General features: G+C 61.7%; 1 protein-coding gene across 1 annotated transcript in view; it reads right to left on the minus strand.

The window, feature by feature from the left end:
- LOC144954360 (cholesterol side-chain cleavage enzyme, mitochondrial-like) overlaps positions 1 to 18,004 on the minus strand; it is a gene marked incomplete at its 5' end in the record, with an annotated part of 21,450 nt that extends 3,446 nt beyond the window's left edge. Inside the window, 7 exons of the mRNA XM_078884869.1 lie at positions 1,762 to 1,997; positions 5,639 to 5,738; positions 6,155 to 6,233; positions 8,496 to 8,659; positions 9,589 to 9,773; positions 11,852 to 12,055; positions 17,805 to 18,004. Of these exons, the coding sequence (XP_078740995.1) occupies positions 1,762 to 1,997; positions 5,639 to 5,738; positions 6,155 to 6,233; positions 8,496 to 8,659; positions 9,589 to 9,773; positions 11,852 to 12,055; positions 17,805 to 18,004 (1,168 nt within the window). The remainder of the gene's footprint in view (positions 1 to 1,761; positions 1,998 to 5,638; positions 5,739 to 6,154; positions 6,234 to 8,495; positions 8,660 to 9,588; positions 9,774 to 11,851; positions 12,056 to 17,804) is intronic.
- Between the last annotated feature and the right edge of the window lie 1,651 nt (positions 18,005 to 19,655).

The raw sequence follows: 19,655 nt of genomic DNA on the forward strand, positions 1-19,655 counted from the left end.
ATCATCACCACCACCACCACCATCACCACCACCACCATCACCACCATCACCATCACCACCACCATCACCACCACCACCACCATCATCACCACCACCATCCCCACCACCACCACCACCATCACCACCACCACCATCACCACCACCACCACCATCACCACCACCATCACCACCACCACCACCATCACCACCACCATCACCACCATCACCACCACCACCACCACCATCATCACCACCACCACCACCACCCCCACCACCCTCACCCCCACCACCACCACCATCACCACCACCATCACCACCCCCACCACCACCACCACCATCACCACCACCACCACCACCATCATCACCACCACCCCCACCACCACCACCACCACCATCACCACCATCACCACCACCACCATCACCACCACCACCACCACCACCACCACCCCCACCACCACCCTCACCCCCACCACCACCACCATCACCACCACCATCACCACCCCCACCACCACCACCACCACCATCACCACCACCACCACCACCATCACCACCATCACCACCATCACCACCACCATCACCACCATCACCACCACCATCACCACCACCCTCACCCCCACCATCACCACCATCACCACCACCATCACCACCACCACCACCATCACCACCACCACCACCACCATCATCACCACCACCACCATCACCACCACCATCACCACCACCACCACCACCACCATCACCACCACCCTCACCCCCACCATCACCACCACCATCACCACCACCATCACCACCACCATCACCACCACCACCATCACCCCCACCACCACCATCACCACCATCACCACCATCACCACCACCACCATCACCCCCACCACCACCATCACCACCATCACCACCACCATCACCACCACCACCACCATCACCACCATCACCACCATCACCACCATCACCACCACCACCCTCACCCCCACCATCACCACCACCACCATCACCCCCACCACCACCATCACCACCATCACCACCACCATCACCACCCCCACCACCACCACCACCACCACCCCCACCACCACCACCACCACCATCACCACCACCACCACCATCACCACCATCACCACCATCACCACCACCACCACCACCATCACCACCATCACCACCATCACCACCATCACCACCACCATCACCACCATCACCACCATCACCATCACCACCATCACCATCACCACCACCACCACCACCACCACCATCACCACCATCACCACCACCATCACCACCACCCTCACCCCCACCCTCACCACCACCATCACCACCACCATCACCACCACCATCACCACCACCACCATCACCCCCACCACCACCATCACCACCATCACCCCCACCACCACCATCACCACCATCACCACCATCACCACCATCACCACCACCACCACCATCACCACCATCACCACCATCACCACCATCACCACCCCCACCACCCCCACCACCACCACCCTCACCCCCACCCTCACCCCCACCATCACCACCACCATCACCACCACCATCACCACCACCATCATCACCCCCACCACCACCATCACCACCACCACCATCACCCCCACCACCACCATCACCACCACCACCACCACCATCATCACCATCACCACCCCCACCATCACCACCACCACCACCATCACCACCACCATCACCACCATCACCACCACCATCACCATCCCCACCACCACCACCATCATCACCACCACCACCATCACCACCATCACCACCATCACCACCATCACCACCATCACCTACGTGCGCTAGTAGGAGGTGCATTTCCATCATGGCGATCCTCCTGCCCAGACATTGACGTGGCCCAAAACCAAAACTCAGAGCCTGGAAGTAGTGACGACTTCCACCACCACCTCCTCCACCTCCTCCACCTCCACCACCACCACCTCCTCGTCCACCACCTCCACCACCTCCACCTCCTCGTCCACCACCTCCACCATCAGCTCCAGCACTCATCCCACATGCCTCCCTCTCGCCTGCTGTTGACGGGGTGAGAGGAGGGTGAGTTGAGTGGTGACGACCTCCAACAACTGCAGCTCCACCTTCAGCTCCACCTTTAGCTCCACCACCTCGACCTCCAGCAGTAATCGCACTAGCATCGTTCTATCCTATTGAGTGGGTGAGTGAGTGAGTGGGTGAGTGGGTGGGTGGGTGAGTGGGTGGGTGGGTGGGTGAGTGGGTGAGTGAGTGGGTGAGTGGGTGAGTGGGTGGGTGAGTGAGTGAGTGGGTGGGTGGGTGGGTGAGTGGGTGGGTGAGTGGGTGAGTGGGTGGGTGAGTGGGTGAGTGGGTGGGTGAGTGGGTGAGTGAGTGGGTGGGTGAGTGGGTGGGTGGGTGGGTGGGTGGGTGAGTGGGTGGGTGGGTGAGTGGGTGGGTGAGTGGGTGGGTGGGTGAGTGGGTGGGTGGGTGGGTGGGTGGGTGGGTGGGTGGGTGAGTGAGTGGGTGGGTGGGTGGGTGGGTGGGTGGGTGAGTGGGTGGGTGAGTGAGTGGGTGGGTGAGTGGGTGGGTGGGTGGGTGAGTGGGTGGGTGGGTGAGTGAGTGAGTGGGTGAGTGGGTGGGTGAGTGGGTGGGTGGGTGAGTGAGTGAGTGGGTGGGTGAGTGGGTGAGTGGGTGGGTGAGTGGGTGAGTGGGTGGGTGAGTGAGTGGGTGGGTGGGTGAGTGAGTGGGTGGGTGAGTGGGTGGGTGGGTGGGTGAGTGAGTGGGTGGGTGGGTGGGTGAGTGAGTGAGTGGGTGGGTGAGTGGGTGAGTGGGTGGGTGGGTGGGTGAGTGGGTGGGTGAGTGGGTGAGTGGGTGGGTGGGTGGGTGAGTGGGTGGGTGGGTGAGTGAGTGAGTGAGTGGGTGGGTGGGTGAGTGGGTGGGTGGGTGGGTGAGTGAGTGGGTGGGTGGGTGGGTGAGTGGGTGAGTGGGTGGGTGAGTGAGTGGGTGGGTGGGTGGGTGAGTGGGTGGGTGGGTGGGTGGGTGAGTGGGTGGGTGGGTGAGTGAGTGGGTGGGTGAGTGAGTGAGTGGGTGAATAGGTGGGTGAGTGGGTGAGTGGGTGGGTGAGTGAGTGAGTGAGTGAGTGGGTGGGTGAGTGAGTGGGTGGGTGGGTGGGTGAGTGGGTGGGTGAGTGAGTGGGTGAGTGGGTGAGTGAGTGGGTGGGTGGGTGGGTGAGTGGGTGGGTGGGTGAGTGGGTGGGTGGGTGAGTGAGTGAGTGAGTGGGTGGGTGGGTGAGTGGGTGAGTGAGTGAGTGGGTGAGTGGGTGAGTGAGTGAGTGAGTGAGTGGGTGGGTGGGTGGGTGAGTGGGTGGGTGGGTGGGTGGGTGAGTGGGTGGGTGAGTGGGTGGGTGAGTGGGTGGGTGAGTGAGTGAGTGGGTGGGTGAGTGAGTGGGTGAGTGAGTGGGTGAGTGGGTGAGTGGGTGGGTGAGTGGGTGAGTGAGTGGGTGAGTGAGTGAGTGGGTGGTTGAGTGAGTGGGTGAGTGGGTGAGTGAGTGGGGTGAGTGGGTGAGTGAGTGGGTGAGTGGGTGGGTGGTGGGTGGGTGGGTGGGTGGGTGAGTGGGTGGGTGGGTGGGTGAGTGAGTGAGTGGGTGAGTGGGTGAGTGGGTGGGTGGGTGGGTGAGTGAGTGGGTGGGTGGGTGAGTGAGTGGGTGAGTGACTGAGTGAGTGAATAAGTGAGTGAGTGTGTGAGTGAGTGAATGAAAGACTGAGTGAATGACAGTGAATGACTAAATGAGTGAATGACTGAGTAAGTGAGTGAATGACTGAGTGAGTGAATGACTGAGTGAGTGAATGACTGAGTGAGTGAATGACTGAGTGAATGAGTGAGTGAATGAGTGAATGACTGAGCGAATGACTGAGTGAGTAAGTGAGTGAATGACTGAATGAGTGAATGAATGAGTGAATATGTGAGTAAGTGACTGAATGAGTGAATGAGTGAGTGAATGACTGACTGAGTGAATGACTGACTGAATGACTGAGTAAATGAATGACTGAGTGAGTGAATGAGTGAATGAATGACTGAGTGAGTGACTGAGTGAATGACTGACTGAATGAATGACTGAGTGAATGAATGACTGAATGAATGACTGAATGAATGAATGACTGAGTGAGTGACTGACTGGATGAATGAATGACTGAATGACTGACTGACTGAGAGACTGAATGAATGACTGACTGACTGAATGAGTGAGTGAATGACTGACTGAATGACTGAGTGAGTGACTGAGTGAATGACTGAGTGACTGAGTGAGTGAATGACTGAGTGAATGACTGACTGAGTGAATGACAGTGACTGACTGACTGAGTGACTGACTGACTGAATGACTGAGTGAGTGACTGAATGAATGAGTGAATGACTGAATGAATGACTGAGTGAATGAATGAGTGAATGAATGACTGAGTGAATGAATGACTGAATGAATGACTTAGTGAATGAATGAGTGAATGACTAACTGAATGACCGACTGAGTGAATGACTGAGTGAATGAATGACTGAGTGAATGACTGAATGAATGACTGACTGACTGAGTAAATGAATGAATGAGTGTATGACTGAATGACTGACTGAGTGAATGAATGACTGAGTGAATGAATGACTGACTGAGTGAATGACTTAGTGAATGACTGAATGACTAACTGAATGACCGACTGAGTGAATGACTGAGTGAGTGAATGAATGACTGAGTGAATGACTGAGTGAATGACTGACTGAGTGAATGACTTAGTGAATGACTGAATGACCGACTGAGTGAATGACTGAGTGAGTGAATGAATGACTGAGTGAATGAATGAGTGTATGACTGAATGGCTAACTGAATGACTGCATGAGTGAAAGAATGAGTGAATGACTGAATGACTAACTGAATAACTGACTGAGTGACTGAGTGAATGAATGAGTGAATGAGTGAGTGACTGAGTGAATGACTGAGTGAGTGAATGACTGAGTGAATGACTGACTGAGTGAATGACTGCGTGACTGACTGACTGAATGACTGAGTGAGTGACTGAATGAATGAGTGAATGACTGAATGAATGACTGAGTGAATGAGTGAGTGAATGACTGACTGAGTGAATGACTTAGTGAATGAATGAATGAGTGAATGACTAACTGAATGACCGACTGAGTGAATGACTGAGTGAGTGAATGAATGACTGAGTGAATGACTGAATGAATGACTGACTGACTGAGTAAATTAATGAATGAGTGTATGACTGAATGACTAACTGAATGACTGACTGAGTGAATGACTGAATGAGTGAGTGAATGACTGAATGAGTGAATGACTGAATAAATGAATGAATGAGTGAATGAATGACTGAGTGAATGACTGAGTGAGTAACTGAATGAATGAGTGAATGACTGACTGAATGAGTGAGTGAATGACTGAATGAGTGTGTGATTGAGTGAATGAATGACTGAGTGAGTGAGTGAATGAGTGAGGGAATGACTGAGTGAGTGAGTGAATGACTGACTGAGTGAATGACTGACTGAGTGAATGACGGACTGAATTACTGAGTGAATGAATGAGTGAATGACTGAATGACTGAGTGAGTAACTGAGTGAATGACTGAGTGAGTAACTGAATGACTGAGTGAATGAATGAGTGAATGAATGAGTGAATGACTTAGTGAATGAATGAGGGGTCTACCCTGCGGCTGTCTGGCCCAGCGTTGTGGCCAGAAGCGCTCCGGGTCGGGGAAGACGGCCGGGTGACGTCCCATCGCGTACGTCCCCACTTGCACCAGCGTCTAGACAACAACATCAACAACATCAACAACAACAACATCAACAACAACAACATCAACAACATCAACAACAACATCAACAACAACAACATTGCGTAGGCCCCCACCTGGACCAGAGTCTAGACAACAACAACATCAATAACATCAACAACATCAACAACATCAATAACATCAACAACAACATTAACAAAAACATCAACAACATCATCACTATCACCACCATCACCACCATCATCACCATCACCACCACCACTCAACCCCAAGACCACGCCCACTCAGACCACGCCCACTCACGGCCACGCCCACTCGTACCACGCCCCACTCAGACCACGCCCACTCACGGCCACGCCCACTCAGACCACGCCCACTCACGGCCACGCCCACTCGGGCCACGCCCACTCACGGCCACGCCCACTCACCCCACGTGGTACGAGGTAGTTCTGAATGATGACGTCATCGGCGATGTACCTCTGCACCGTAAACGCGACCGGGTGGAGCCTGCGGCGCACAGACAGAGGTAAAGGTCCCCCAGGTAGCCTCTCGATGGGATGTAGGGGCAAGTGCAGACAGAGGCAAAGGGCCCCCAGGTAGCCTCTCGATGGGATGTAGGGGCAAGTGCAGACAGAGGCAAAGGGCCCCCAGGTAGCCTCTCGATGGGATGTAGGGGCAAGTGCAGACAGAGGCAAAGGGCCCCCAGGTAGCCTCTCGATGGGATGTAGGGGCAAGTGCAGACAGAGGTAAAGGTCCCCCAGGTAGCCTCTCGATGGGATGTAGGGGCAAGTGCAGACAGAGGCAAAGGGCCCCCAGGTAGCCTCTCGATGGGATGTAGGGGCAAGTGCAGACAGAGGCAAAGGGCCCCCAGGTAGCCTCTCGATGGGATGTAGGGGCAAGTGCAGACAGAGGCAAAGGGCCCCCAGGTAGCCTCAGTGGGCTGTAGGGGCAAGTGCAAACAGAGGTAAAGTTCACCCAGGTAGCCTCTCGATGGGATGTAGGGGCAAGTGCAGACAGAGGCAAAGGGCACCCAGGTAGCCTCAGTGGGCTGTAGGGGCAAGTGCAAACAGAGGTAAAGGTCACCCAGGTAGCCTCTCAATGGGATGTAGGGGCAAGTGCAGACAAAGGCAAAGGGCCCCCAGGTAGCCTCTCGATGGGATGTAGGGGCAAGTGCAGACAAAGGCAAAGGGCCCCCAGGTAGCCTCTCGATGGGATGTAGGGGCAAGTGCAGACAAAGGCAAAGGGCCCCCAGGTAGCCTCTCGATGGGATGTAGGGGCAAGTGCAGACAGAGGCAAAGGGCACCCAGGTAGCCTCTCGATGGGATGTAGGGGCAAGTGCAGACAGAGGCAAAGGGCACCCAGGTAGCCTCTCAATGGGATGTAGGGGCAAGTGCAGACAGAGGCAAAGGGCCCCCAGGTAGCCTCTCGATGGGATGTAGGGGCAAGTGCAGACAGAGGCAAAGGGCCCCCAGGTAGCCTCTCGATGGGCTGTAGGGGCAAGTGCAGACAGAGGCAAAGGGCCCCCAGGTAGCCTCTCGATGGGATGTAGGGGCAAGTGCAGACAGAGGCAAAGGGCACCCAGGTAGCCTCTCGATGGGATGTAGGGGCAAGTGCAGACAGAGGCAAAGGGCACCCAGGTAGCCTCTCGGTGGGATGTAGGGGCAAGTGCAGACAGAGGTAAAGGTCACCCAGGTAGCCTCTCGATGGGATGTAGGGGCAAGTGCAGACAGAGGTAAAGGTCACCCAGGTAGCCTCTCGATGGGATGTAGGGGCAAGTGCAGACAGAGGTAAAGGTCACCCAGGTAGCCTCTCGATGGGATGTAGGGGCAAGTGCAGACAGAGGCAAAGGTCACCCAGGTAGCCTCTCGATGGGATGTAGGGGCAAGTGCAGACAAAGGCAAAGGTCACCCAGGTAGCCTCTCGATGGGATGTAGGGGCAAGTGCAGACAGAGGCAAAGGGCCCCCAGGTAGCCTCTCAATGGGATGTAGGGGCAAGTGCAGACAGAGGCAAAGTTCCTTTTGGCAAAGCTCCCAAAAACGAGTGGGTGAGCGAGTGGGTGAGCGGGTGGGTGAGCGGGGTGAGCGAGCGGGTGGGCGAGCGGGTGGGCAAGCGGGTGGGCGAGTGGGTGGGCGAGCAAGCGGCTGAGCGAGCGGGGTGGGCGAACGGGGTGAGCGAGCGGGTGGGTGAGCGAGTGGGCGATTGAGTCGCTGAGCGAGTAGGTGAGCGAGTGGGCGAGCGAGTGGGCGAGCGAGTGGCCGAACGATTGACCGATTGAGTGGGTGAGCGAGTGGGTGAGCGAGTGGGCGAGCGAGTGGGCGAGCGAGTGGGTTTGCGAGTGGGTGAGCGATGTGAGCGAGTGGGTGGGTGAGCGAATGGGTGAGCGAGCGGGTGGGCGAGTGGGCGGGTGAGCGAGTGGGTGAGCGAGCGGGTGGGCGAGTGGGCGGGTGAGCGAGTGGGTGAGCGAGTAGGTGAGCGAGTGGGTGAGCGAGTGGGTGAGCGAGCGGGTGGGCGAGTGGGCGGGTGAGCGAGTGGGTGAGCGAGTGGGTGAGCGAGTGGGCGGGTGAGCGAGTGGGTGAGCGAGTGGGTGAGCGAGTGGGTGAGCGAGCGGGTGGGCGAGCGGGCGGGTGAGCGAGTGGGTGAGCGAGTGGGTGAGCGAGCGGGTGGGCGAGTGGGCGGGCGTGCGAGCAGGCGGGCGAGCGGGCGTGCGAGCGGGCGGGCGAGCGGGCGGGCGAGCGGGCGAGCGAGCGAGTGGGTGAGTGCGCGCTCACCGCAGCGTCTCGGTGAGGGTGAGCCGTATGAGTGGGGTCAGGCGGATGACCTCTGTGGGGTCAGCTCCCGGGGTCATGGCCTTCGTGACCTCTGACCTCAGCTCCTCCTGGAGCGAGGGGTCACGTGCCAGCTCCATGAGAGCCCAGTGCAGCGTGATGGAGGTCTGAGATCAACAACAACAACAACATCCACAACAACACCCACCCACCCACCCACTCACCCACCCACCCACTCACCCACCCACCCACTCACCCACCCACCCACTCACCCACCCACCCACTCACCCACCCACCCACCCACCCACTCACCCATTCACTCACCCACTCGCCCACCCACCCGCCCACCCGCCCACTCACCCACCCACCCACTCACCCGCCCACCCACTCACCCGCCCACCCGCCCACTCACCCACTCACCCGCCCACTCACCCACTCACCCACCCACTCACCCACCCACTCACCCACTCACCCACCCACTCACTCACTCACCCACTCACCCACCCACCCACTCACTCACTCACCCACTCACCCACCCACCCACCCACTCACTCACCCACCCACCCACTCACCCACTCACCCACCCACTCACTCACCCACCCACTCACTCACCCACCCACCCACCCACCCACCCACCCACTCACTCACCCACCCACCCACTCACCCACTCACCTACCCACCCACTCACCCACCCACCCACTCACTCACCCACTCACCCACCCACCCACTCACCCACTCACCCACCCACCCACTCACCCACTCACCCACTCACCCACCCACTCACCCACCCACTCACCCACTCACCCACCCACTCACCCACTCACCCACTCACCCACCCACTCACTCACCCACCCACCCACCCACTCACTCACCCACCCACCCACTCACCCACCCACCCACTCACCCACCCACCCACTCACCCACCCACCCACCCACCCACTCACCCACTCACCCACCCACCCACCCACCCACTCACTCACTCACCCACCCACCCACCCACCCACCCACTCACTCACTCACCCACCCACCCACTCACCCACTCACCCACCCACTCACTCACCCACTCACCCACTCACTCACCCACTCACCCACTCACCGTGTCCACCCCCCCTGCCATCAGCTCCGTCACGCTTGCCGCCAGATCGTCCAGTGACAGGGTGTCCCTCTTCAGAAGGTTCGCCATGATGCTCCCGTGGGGGGCCGCACTGCCCCCCCCATCGCCACCATCGCCACTCGAATCCGCGCGGAACGACAGCAGAGATTTCTGGATCCATCTGTCGGCTGGGGGTAGTGGTGGTGGTGGTTGGGGGTGGTGGTGGGTGGGGGGGGGGGGTGGTGGGGGAGGTGGTGGTGGTGGGGGTGGTGGGGGGGTGAGAGGAACGGTAAAAATAACACGCACCCACTCACATTCCCACTAACCCACTCACCCACTCACCCACCCACTCACCCACTCACTCACTCACCCACCCACTCACCCACTCACCCACCCACTCACCCACCCACTCACTCACCCACCCACCCACCCACTCACCCACTCACCCACCCACCCAACCACCCACTCACCCACCCACCCACTTACCCACCCACTCACCCACTCACCCACCCACTCACCCACTCACCCACTCACTCACCCACTCACCCACCCACTCACTCACTCACTCACCCACCTACCCACCCACTCACCCACTCACTCACTCACTCACTCACCCACCCACCCACCCACTCACTCACCCACCCACTCACCCACTCACCCACCCACTCACCCACTCACTCACTCACTCAGCCACCCACCCACTCACCCACTCACTCACTCACCCACCCACCCACCCACCCACTCACCCACCCACTCACCCACTCACCCACCCACTCACCCACCCACTCACCCACTCACCCACCCACCCACTCACTCACCCACCCACCCACTCACCCACCCACCCACTCACTCACCCACCCACCCACCCACTCACCCACTCACCCACCCACCCACCCACTCACTCAATCACTCATCCACCCACCCACCCACTCACTCAATCACTCATCCACCCACCCACCCACTCACCCACTCACCCACTCACCCACCCACTCACTCACCCACCTACCCACCCACTCACCCACTCACCCACTCACCCACCCACTCACCCACTCACCCACTCACCCACCCACCCACTCACCCACCCACCCACCCACTCACCCACCCACCCACTCACCCACCCACCCACTCACCCACCCACCCACTCACCCACTCACTCACTCACTCACCCACCCACCCACCCACTCACCCACTCACCCACTCACTCACCCACCCACCCACCCACATGGCCATCATGAACCTCACTCACCCACTCACCCACTCACTCACTCACTCACCCACCCACATGGCCATCATAAACCCCACCCACCCACACACCCACTCACCCACTCACTCACTCACCCACCCACCCACTCACCCACTCACCCACTCACTCACCCACCCACTCACCCACTCACCCACCCACCCACATGGCCATCATGAACCTTACTCACCCACTCACTCACTCACTCACCCACCCACCCACATGGCCATCATAAACCCCACCCACCCACACACCCACTCACCCACTCACTCACTCACCCACCCACCCACTCACCCACTCACCCACCCACTCACCCACTCACCCACCCACCCACACGGCCACCATGAACCCCACCCACCCACACACCCACTCACCCACTCACTCACCCACCCACCCACTCACCCACTCACCCACTCACTCACCCACTCACCCACCCACATGGCCATCATAAACCCCACCCACCCACACACCCACTCACCCACTCACTCACTCACTCACCCACTCACTCACTCACTCACCCACTCACTCACTCACTCACCCACTCACCCACCCACCCACATGGCCATCATGAACCTCACTCACCCACTCACTCACCCACTTACCCACCCACTCACTCACCCACCCACCCACCCACACACCCACCCACTCACTCACTCACCCACCCACATGGCCACCATGAACCTCACTCACCCACTCACCCACCCACTCACCCACCCACTCACCCACTCACTCACTCACCCACCCACCCACTCACCCACTCACTCACCCACCCACCCACATGGCCATCATGAACCTCACTCACCCACTCACCCACTCACTCACCCACTCACCCACTTACCCACTCACCCACTTACCCACTCACCCACCCAGCCACTCACCCAGCCACTCACCCACTCACCCACCCACCCACCCACTCACCCACCCACCCACTCACCCACTCACCCACCCACCCACTCACCCACCCACCCACTCACTCACCCACCCACCCACTCACCCACCCACTCACCCACTCACCCACCCACCCACCGTAGGAGAAGATGACGTCCCAGGCCTGGCAATGACGTCTCCACGTCTTTGTGTTTAGGACTCGGTGTAGACGGACCGGCACCACCAGCATTGGAACCGTGGAGTGGAACATGGTGGCGATGGCTTCGATGAAACGCTGCGAATCTGGGGGCACCATGGGGCTGAGCAGACCCAGGCGCTCGCCAAATAGGGCACTACACACCGCTGTGGGTGGGAGGGGGGGGGGTGGGTGGGGGGGTCAGGGGGTGGGTGAGTGGCTGGGTGGGTGGGTGGGTGAGTGGGTGGGTGAGTGAGTGGGTGGGTGGGTGGGTGGGTGAGTGGGTGAGTGGGTGGGTGAGTGAGTGGCTGGGTGGCTGGGTGAGTGGGTGGCTGGCTGGGTGAGTGAGTGGCTGGCTGGGTGAGTGAGTGGCTGGCTGGGTGAGTGAGTGGCTGGCTGGGTGAGTGAGTGGCTGGCTGGGTGAGTGAGTGGCTGGCTGGGTGAGTGAGTGGCTGGCTGGGTGAGTGAGTGGCTGGCTGGGTGAGTGAGTGGCTGGCTGGGTGAGTGAGTGGCTGGCTGGGTGAGTGAGTGGCTGGCTGGGTGAGTGAGTGGCTGGCTGGGTGAGTGAGTGGCTGGCTGGGTGAGTGAGTGGCTGGCTGGGTGAGTGAGTGGCTGGCTGGGTGAGTGAGTGGCTGGCTGGGTGAGTGAGTGGCTGGCTGGGTGAGTGAGTGGCTGGCTGGGTGAGTGAGTGGCTGGCTGGGTGAGTGAGTGGCTGGCTGGGTGAGTGAGTGGCTGGCTGGGTGAGTGAGTGAGTGGCTGGGTGAGTGAGTGGCTGGCTGGGTGAGTGAGTGGCTGGCTGGGTGAGTGAGTGGCTGGCTGGGTGAGTGAGTGGCTGGCTGGGTGAGTGAGTGGCTGGCTGGGTGAGTGAGTGGCTGGCTGGGTGAGTGAGTGGCTGGCTGGGTGAGTGAGTGGCTGGCTGGGTGAGTGAGTGGCTGGCTGGGTGAGTGAGTGGCTGGCTGGGTGAGTGAGTGGCTGGCTGGGTGAGTGAGTGGCTGGCTGGGTGAGTGAGTGGCTGGCTGGGTGAGTGAGTGGCTGGCTGGGTGAGTGAGTGGCTGGCTGGGTGAGTGAGTGGCTGGCTGGGTGAGTGAGTGGCTGGCTGGGTGAGTGAGTGGCTGGCTGGGTGAGTGAGTGGCTGGCTGGGTGAGTGAGTGGCTGGCTGGGTGAGTGAGTGGCTGGCTGGGTGAGTGAGTGGCTGGCTGGGTGAGTGAGTGGCTGGCTGGGTGAGTGAGTGGCTGGCTGGGTGAGTGAGTGGCTGGCTGGGTGAGTGAGTGGCTGGCTGGGTGAGTGAGTGGCTGGCTGGGTGAGTGAGTGGCTGGCTGGGTGAGTGAGTGGCTGGCTGGGTGAGTGAGTGGCTGGCTGGGTGAGTGAGTGGCTGGCTGGGTGAGTGAGTGGCTGGCTGGGTGAGTGAGTGGCTGGCTGGGTGAGTGAGTGGCTGGCTGGGTGAGTGAGTGGCTGGCTGGGTGAGTGAGTGGCTGGCTGGGTGAGTGAGTGGCTGGCTGGGTGAGTGAGTGGCTGGCTGGGTGAGTGAGTGGCTGGCTGGGTGAGTGAGTGGCTGGCTGGGTGAGTGAGTGGCTGGCTGGGTGAGTGAGTGGCTGGCTGGGTGAGTGAGTGGCTGGCTGGGTGAGTGAGTGGCTGGCTGGGTGAGTGAGTGGCTGGCTGGGTGAGTGAGTGGCTGGCTGGGTGAGTGAGTGGCTGGCTGGGTGAGTGAGTGGCTGGCTGGGTGAGTGAGTGGCTGGCTGGGTGAGTGAGTGGCTGGCTGGGTGAGTGAGTGGCTGGCTGGGTGAGTGAGTGGCTGGCTGGGTGAGTGAGTGGCTGGCTGGGTGAGTGAGTGGCTGGCTGGGTGAGTGAGTGGCTGGCTGGGTGAGTGAGTGGCTGGCTGGGTGAGTGAGTGGCTGGCTGGGTGAGTGAGTGGCTGGCTGGGTGAGTGAGTGGCTGGCTGGGTGAGTGAGTGGCTGGCTGGGTGAGTGAGTGGCTGGCTGGGTGAGTGAGTGGCTGGCTGGGTGAGTGAGTGGCTGGCTGGGTGAGTGAGTGGCTGGCTGGGTGAGTGAGTGGCTGGCTGGGTGAGTGAGTGGCTGGCTGGGTGAGTGAGTGGCTGGCTGGGTGAGTGAGTGGCTGGCTGGGTGAGTGAGTGGCTGGCTGGGTGAGTGAGTGGCTGGCTGGGTGAGTGAGTGGCTGGCTGGGTGAGTGAGTGGCTGGCTGGGTGAGTGAGTGGCTGGCTGGGTGAGTGAGTGAGTGGCTGGCTGGGTGAGTGAGTGAGTGGCTGGCTGGGTGAGTGAGTGGCTGGCTGGGTGAGTGAGTGGCTGGCTGGGTGAGTGAGTGGCTGGCTGGGTGAGTGAGTGGCTGGCTGGGTGAGTGAGTGGCTGGCTGGGTGAGTGAGTGGCTGGCTGGGTGAGTGAGTGGCTGGCTGGGTGAGTGAGTGGCTGGCTGGGTGAGTGAGTGGCTGGCTGGGTGAGTGAGTGGCTGGCTGGGTGAGTGAGTGGCTGGCTGGGTGAGTGAGTGGCTGGCTGGGTGAGTGAGTGGCTGGCTGGGTGAGTGAGTGGCTGGCTGGGTGAGTGAGTGGCTGGCTGGGTGAGTGAGTGGCTGGCTGGGTGAGTGAGTGGCTGGCTGGGTGAGTGAGTGGCTGGCTGGGTGAGTGAGTGGCTGGCTGGGTGAGTGAGTGGCTGGCTGGGTGAGTGAGTGGCTGGCTGGGTGAGTGAGTGGCTGGCTGGGTGAGTGAGTGGCTGGCTGGGTGAGTGAGTGGCTGGCTGGGTGAGTGAGTGGCTGGCTGGGTGAGTGAGTGGCTGGCTGGGTGAGTGAGTGGCTGGCTGGGTGAGTGAGTGGCTGGCTGGGTGAGTGAGTGGCTGGCTGGGTGAGTGAGTGGCTGGCTGGGTGAGTGAGTGGCTGGCTGGGTGAGTGAGTGGCTGGCTGGGTGAGTGAGTGGCTGGCTGGGTGAGTGAGTGGCTGGCTGGGTGAGTGAGTGGCTGGCTGGGTGAGTGAGTGGCTGGCTGGGTGAGTGAGTGGCTGGCTGGGTGAGTGAGTGGCTGGCTGGGTGAGTGGCTGGCTGGGTGAGTGGCTGGCTGGGTGAGTGAGTGGCTGGCTGGGTGAGTGAGTGGCTGGCTGGGTGAGTGAGTGGCTGGCTGGGTGAGTGAGTGGCTGGCTGGGTGAGTGAGTGGCTGGCTGGGTGAGTGAGTGGCTGGCTGGGTGAGTGAGTGGCTGGCTGGGTGAGTGAGTGGCTGGCTGGGTGAGTGAGTGGCTGGCTGGGTGAGTGAGTGGCTGGCTGGGTGAGTGAGTGGCTGGCTGGGTGAGTGAGTGGCTGGCTGGGTGAGTGAGTGGCTGGCTGGGTGAGTGAGTGGCTGGCTGGGTGAGTGAGTGGCTGGCTGGGTGAGTGAGTGGCTGGCTGGGTGAGTGAGTGGCTGGCTGGGTGAGTGAGTGGCTGGCTGGGTGAGTGAGTGGCTGGCTGGGTGAGTGAGTGGCTGGCTGGGTGAGTGAGTGGCTGGCTGGGTGAGTGAGTGGCTGGCTGGGTGAGTGAGTGGCTGGCTGGGTGAGTGAGTGGCTGGCTGGGTGAGTGAGTGGCTGGCTGGGTGAGTGAGTGGCTGGCTGGGTGAGTGAGTGGCTGGCTGGGTGAGTGAGTGGCTGGCTGGGTGAGTGAGTGGCTGGCTGGGTGAGTGAGTGGCTGGCTGGGTGAGTGAGTGGCTGGCTGGGTGAGTGAGTGGCTGGCTGGGTGAGTGAGTGGCTGGCTGGGTGAGTGAGTGGCTGGCTGGGTGAGTGAGTGGCTGGCTGGGTGAGTGAGTGGCTGGCTGGGTGAGTGAGTGGCTGGCTGGGTGAGTGAGTGGCTGGCTGGGTGAGTGAGTGGCTGGCTGGGTGAGTGAGTGGCTGGCTGGGTGAGTGAGTGGCTGGCTGGGTGAGTGAGTGGCTGGCTGGGTGAGTGAGTGAGTGGCTGGCTGGGTGAGTGAGTGGCTGGCTGGGTGAGTGAGTGGCTGGCTGGGTGAGTGAGTGGCTGGCTGGGTGAGTGAGTGGCTGGCTGGGTGAGTGAGTGGCTGGCTGGGTGAGTGGCTGGCTGGGTGAGTGGCTGGCTGGGTGAGTGGCTGGCTGGCTGGGTGAGTGAGTGGCTGGCTGGGTGAGTGAGTGGCTGGCTGGGTGAGTGAGTGGCTGGCTGGGTGAGTGAGTGGCTGGCTGGGTGAGTGAGTGGCTGGCTGGGTGAGTGAGTGGCTGGCTGGGTGAGTGAGTGGCTGGCTGGGTGAGTGAGTGGCTGGCTGGGTGAGTGAGTGGCTGGCTAGGTGAGTGAGTGGCTGGCTGGGTGAGTGAGTGGCTGGCTGGGTGAGTGAGTGGCTGGCTGGGTGAGTGAGTGGCTGGCTAGGTGAGCGAGTGGCTGGCTGGGTGAGCGAGTGGCTGGCTGGGTGAGCGAGTGGCTGGGTGAGCGAGTGGCTGGGTGAGCGAGTGGCTGGGTGGGCGAGTGGCTGGGTGGGCGAGTGGCTGGGTGGGCGAGTGGCTGGGTGGGCGAGTGGCTGGGTGGGCGAGTGGCTGGGTGGGCGAGTGGCTGGGTGGGCGAGTGGCTGGGTGGGCGAGTGGCTGGGTGGGCGAGTGGCTGGGTTGGCGAGTGGCTGGGTGAGCGAGTGGCTGGGTGAGGGAGTGGCTGGGTGAGCGAGTGGCTGGGTGAGCGATTGGCTGGGTGGGCGAGTGCCTGGCTGGGCGAGTGGCTGGCTGGGCGAGTGGCTGGCTGGGCGAGTGGCTGGGTGGGCGAGTGGCTGGCTGGGCGAGTGGCTGGCTGGGCGAGTGGCTGGGTGGGCGAGTGGCTGGCTGGGCGAGTGGCTGGGTGGGCGAGTGGCTGGGTGGGCGAGTGGCTGGCTGGGCGAGTGGCTGGGTGGGCGAGTGGCTGGGTGGGCGAGTGGCTGGGTGAGTGGCTGGCTGGGTGAGTGGCTGGGTGGGCGAGTGGCTGGGTGGGCGAGTGGCTGGGTGGCTGGCTGGGTGAGTGGCTGGGTGAGTGGCTGGCTGGGCGAGTGGCTGGCTGGGCGAGTGGCTGGCTGGGCGAGTGGCTGGCTGGGCGAGTGGCTGGGTGGGCGAGTGGCTGGGTGGGCGAGTCGCTGGCTGGGCGAGTGGCTGGGTGGGCGAGTGGCTGGGTGGGCGAGTGGCTGGGTGAGTGGCTGGCTGGGTGAGTGGCTGGGTGGGCGAGTGGCTGGGTGGGCGAGTGGCTGGGTGGCTGGCTGGGTGAGTGGCTGGGTGAGTGGCTGGCTGGGCGAGTGGCTGGCTGGGCGAGTGCCTGGCTGGGCGAGTGGCTGGCTGGGCTAGTGGCTGGCTGGGCGAGTGGCTGGGTGGGCGAGTGGCTGGGTGAGCGAGTGGCTGGGTGAGCGAGTGGCTGGGTGGGCGAGTGGCTGGGTGGGCGAGTGGCTGGGTGGGCGAGTGGCTGGGTGGGCGAGTGGCTGGGTGGGCGAGTGGCTGGGTGGGCGAGTGGCTGGGTGGGCGAGTGGCTGCGTGAGCGAGTGGCTGGGTGAGCGAGTGGCTGGGTGAGCGAGTGGCTGGGTGGGCGAGTGGCTGGGTGGGCGAGTGGCTGGCTGGGCGAGTGGCTGGCTGGGCGAGTGGCTGGCTGGGCGAGTGGCTGGGTGGGCGAGTGGCTGGCTGGGCGAGTGGCTGGCTGGGCGAGTGGCTGGGTGGGCGAGTGGCTGGCTGGGCGAGTGGCTGGGTGGGCGAGTGGCTGGGTGGGCGAGTGGCTGGGTGGGCGAGTGGCTGGGTGGGCGAGTGGCTGGGTGGGCGAGTGGCTGGGTGAGTGGCTGGCTGGGTGAGTGGCTGGGTGGGCGAGTGGCTGGGTGGGCGAGTGGCTGGGTGGCTGGCTGGGTGAGTGGCTGGGTGAGTGGCTGGCTGGGTGAGTGGCTGGCTGGGTGAGTGGCTGGCTGGGTGGCTGGCTGGGTGAGTGAGTGGCTGAACCCCACCCACCCCACCCACACTCTAACGCGAACTTGAACAGCTCGTTCTCCAGGCCTGCCACGTGACCCTCTCCCCCGGCGGCTCCTCTGAGCGCATCGAGTCGCAGGGCGAAGTCTCTGGCCACGCCCCCAAGGGGCGTGGCCTGACGCGACACCGCGGCCGGGGCCAGGAGCTCGCGGTTGAGGGAGGAACGGCGGGACCACCACTCATCACCACTCCTGGGGGAGGGGGGAGGGGAGGGGGGGAGGGGGAGAGGGGGGGAGGGGGAGAGGGGGGGAGGGGGGGAGGGGGGGAGGGGGGGGAGGGGGGGAGGGGGGAGAGGGGGGGAGGGGGGGAGGGGGGGGAGGGGGGGAGGGGGGGGAGGGGGGGAGGGGGAGAGGGGGGGAGGGGGAGAGGGGGGGAGGGGGGGAGGGGGGGGAGGGGGGGAGGGGGGGAGGGGGGGGAGGGGGGGAGGGGGGGAGGGGGGGAGGGGGAGAGGGGGGGAGGGGGGGAGGGGGGGGAGGGGGGGGGGACATGGGGGTGGGAGAGTGAGTGGGTCAGTGAGTGAGTGGGTGAGTGAGTGGGTGAATGAGTGGGTCAGTGAATGAGTGGGTGGGTGACTGAGTGAGTGGGTGACTGAGTGGGTGAGTGAGTGGGTGAGTGACTGGGTGAATGAGTGGATGAATGAGTGGGTGAGTGAGTGGGTGACTGAGTGAGTGGGTGACTGAGTGAGTGGGTGACTGAGTGAGTGGGTGACTGAGTGGGTGAGTGAGTGGGTGACTGAGTGGGTGAGTGAGTGGGTGAGTGAGTGGGTGAATGAGTGGGTGAGTGAGTGGGTGAATGAGTGAGTGGGTGACTGAGTGGGTGAGTGAGTGGGTGACTGAGTGAGTGGGTGACTGAGTGGGTGAGTGAGTGGATGAATGAGTGGGTGAGTGAGTGGGTGACTGAGTGAGTGGGTGAATGAGTGGGTGAATGAGTGGGTGACTGAGTGAGTGGGTGACTGAGTGGGTGAGTGAGTGGGTGAGTGAGTGGGTGAATGAGTGGGTGACTGAGTGAGTGGGTGACTGAATGGGTGAGTGAGTGGGTGAGTGAGTGGGTGAATGAGTGGGTGAGTGAGTGGGTCAGTGAATGAGTGGGTGACAGAGTGGGTGAGTGAGTGGGTGACTGAGTGGGTGAGTGAGTGGGTGAGTGAGTGGGTGAGTGAGTGGGTGAGTGAGTGGGTGAGTGAGTGGGTGAATGAGTGAGTGGGTGAGTGAGTGGGAGAGTGAGTGGGTGAGTGAATAAGTGGGTGACTGAGTGGGTCAGTGAGTAGGTGACTGAGTGAGTGGGTGACTGAGTGGGTGAGTGAGTGGGTGAGTGAGTGGGTGAATGAGTGGGTGAGTGAGTGGGTGACTGAGTGAGTGGGTGAGTGAGTGGGTGAGTGAGTGGGAGAGTGAGTGGGTGAGTGAATAAGTGGGTGACTGAGTGGGTCAGTGAGTGAATGAGTGGGTCAGTGAGTAGGTGACTGAGTGAGTGGGTGACTGAGTGGGTGAGTGAGTGGGTGACTGAGTGAGTGGGTGACTGAGTGGGTGAGTGAGTGGGTGAGTGAGTGGGTGAATGAGTGGGTGAGTGAGTGGGTGACTGAGTGAGTGGGTGACTGAGTGGGTGAGTGAGTGGGTGAGTGAGTGGGTGAATGAGTGGGTGAGTGAGTGGGTGACTGAGTGAGTGGGTGACTGAGTGGGTGACTGAGTGGGTGACTGAGTGGGTGAGTGAGTGGGTGAGTGAGTGAGTGGGTGAATGAGTGGGTGAGTGAGTGGGTGACTGAGTGAGTGGGTGGCTGAGTGGGTGAGTGAGTGGGTGACTGAGTGAGTGGGTGACTGAGTGGGTGAGTGAGTGGGTGAGTGAGTGGAT

Source organism: Lampetra fluviatilis, unplaced genomic scaffold (genome assembly GCF_964198595.1).
Source record: "Lampetra fluviatilis unplaced genomic scaffold, kcLamFluv1.1 SCAFFOLD_835, whole genome shotgun sequence".
In the NCBI taxonomy this organism is placed as follows: Eukaryota; Metazoa; Chordata; class Hyperoartia; order Petromyzontiformes; family Petromyzontidae; genus Lampetra; species Lampetra fluviatilis.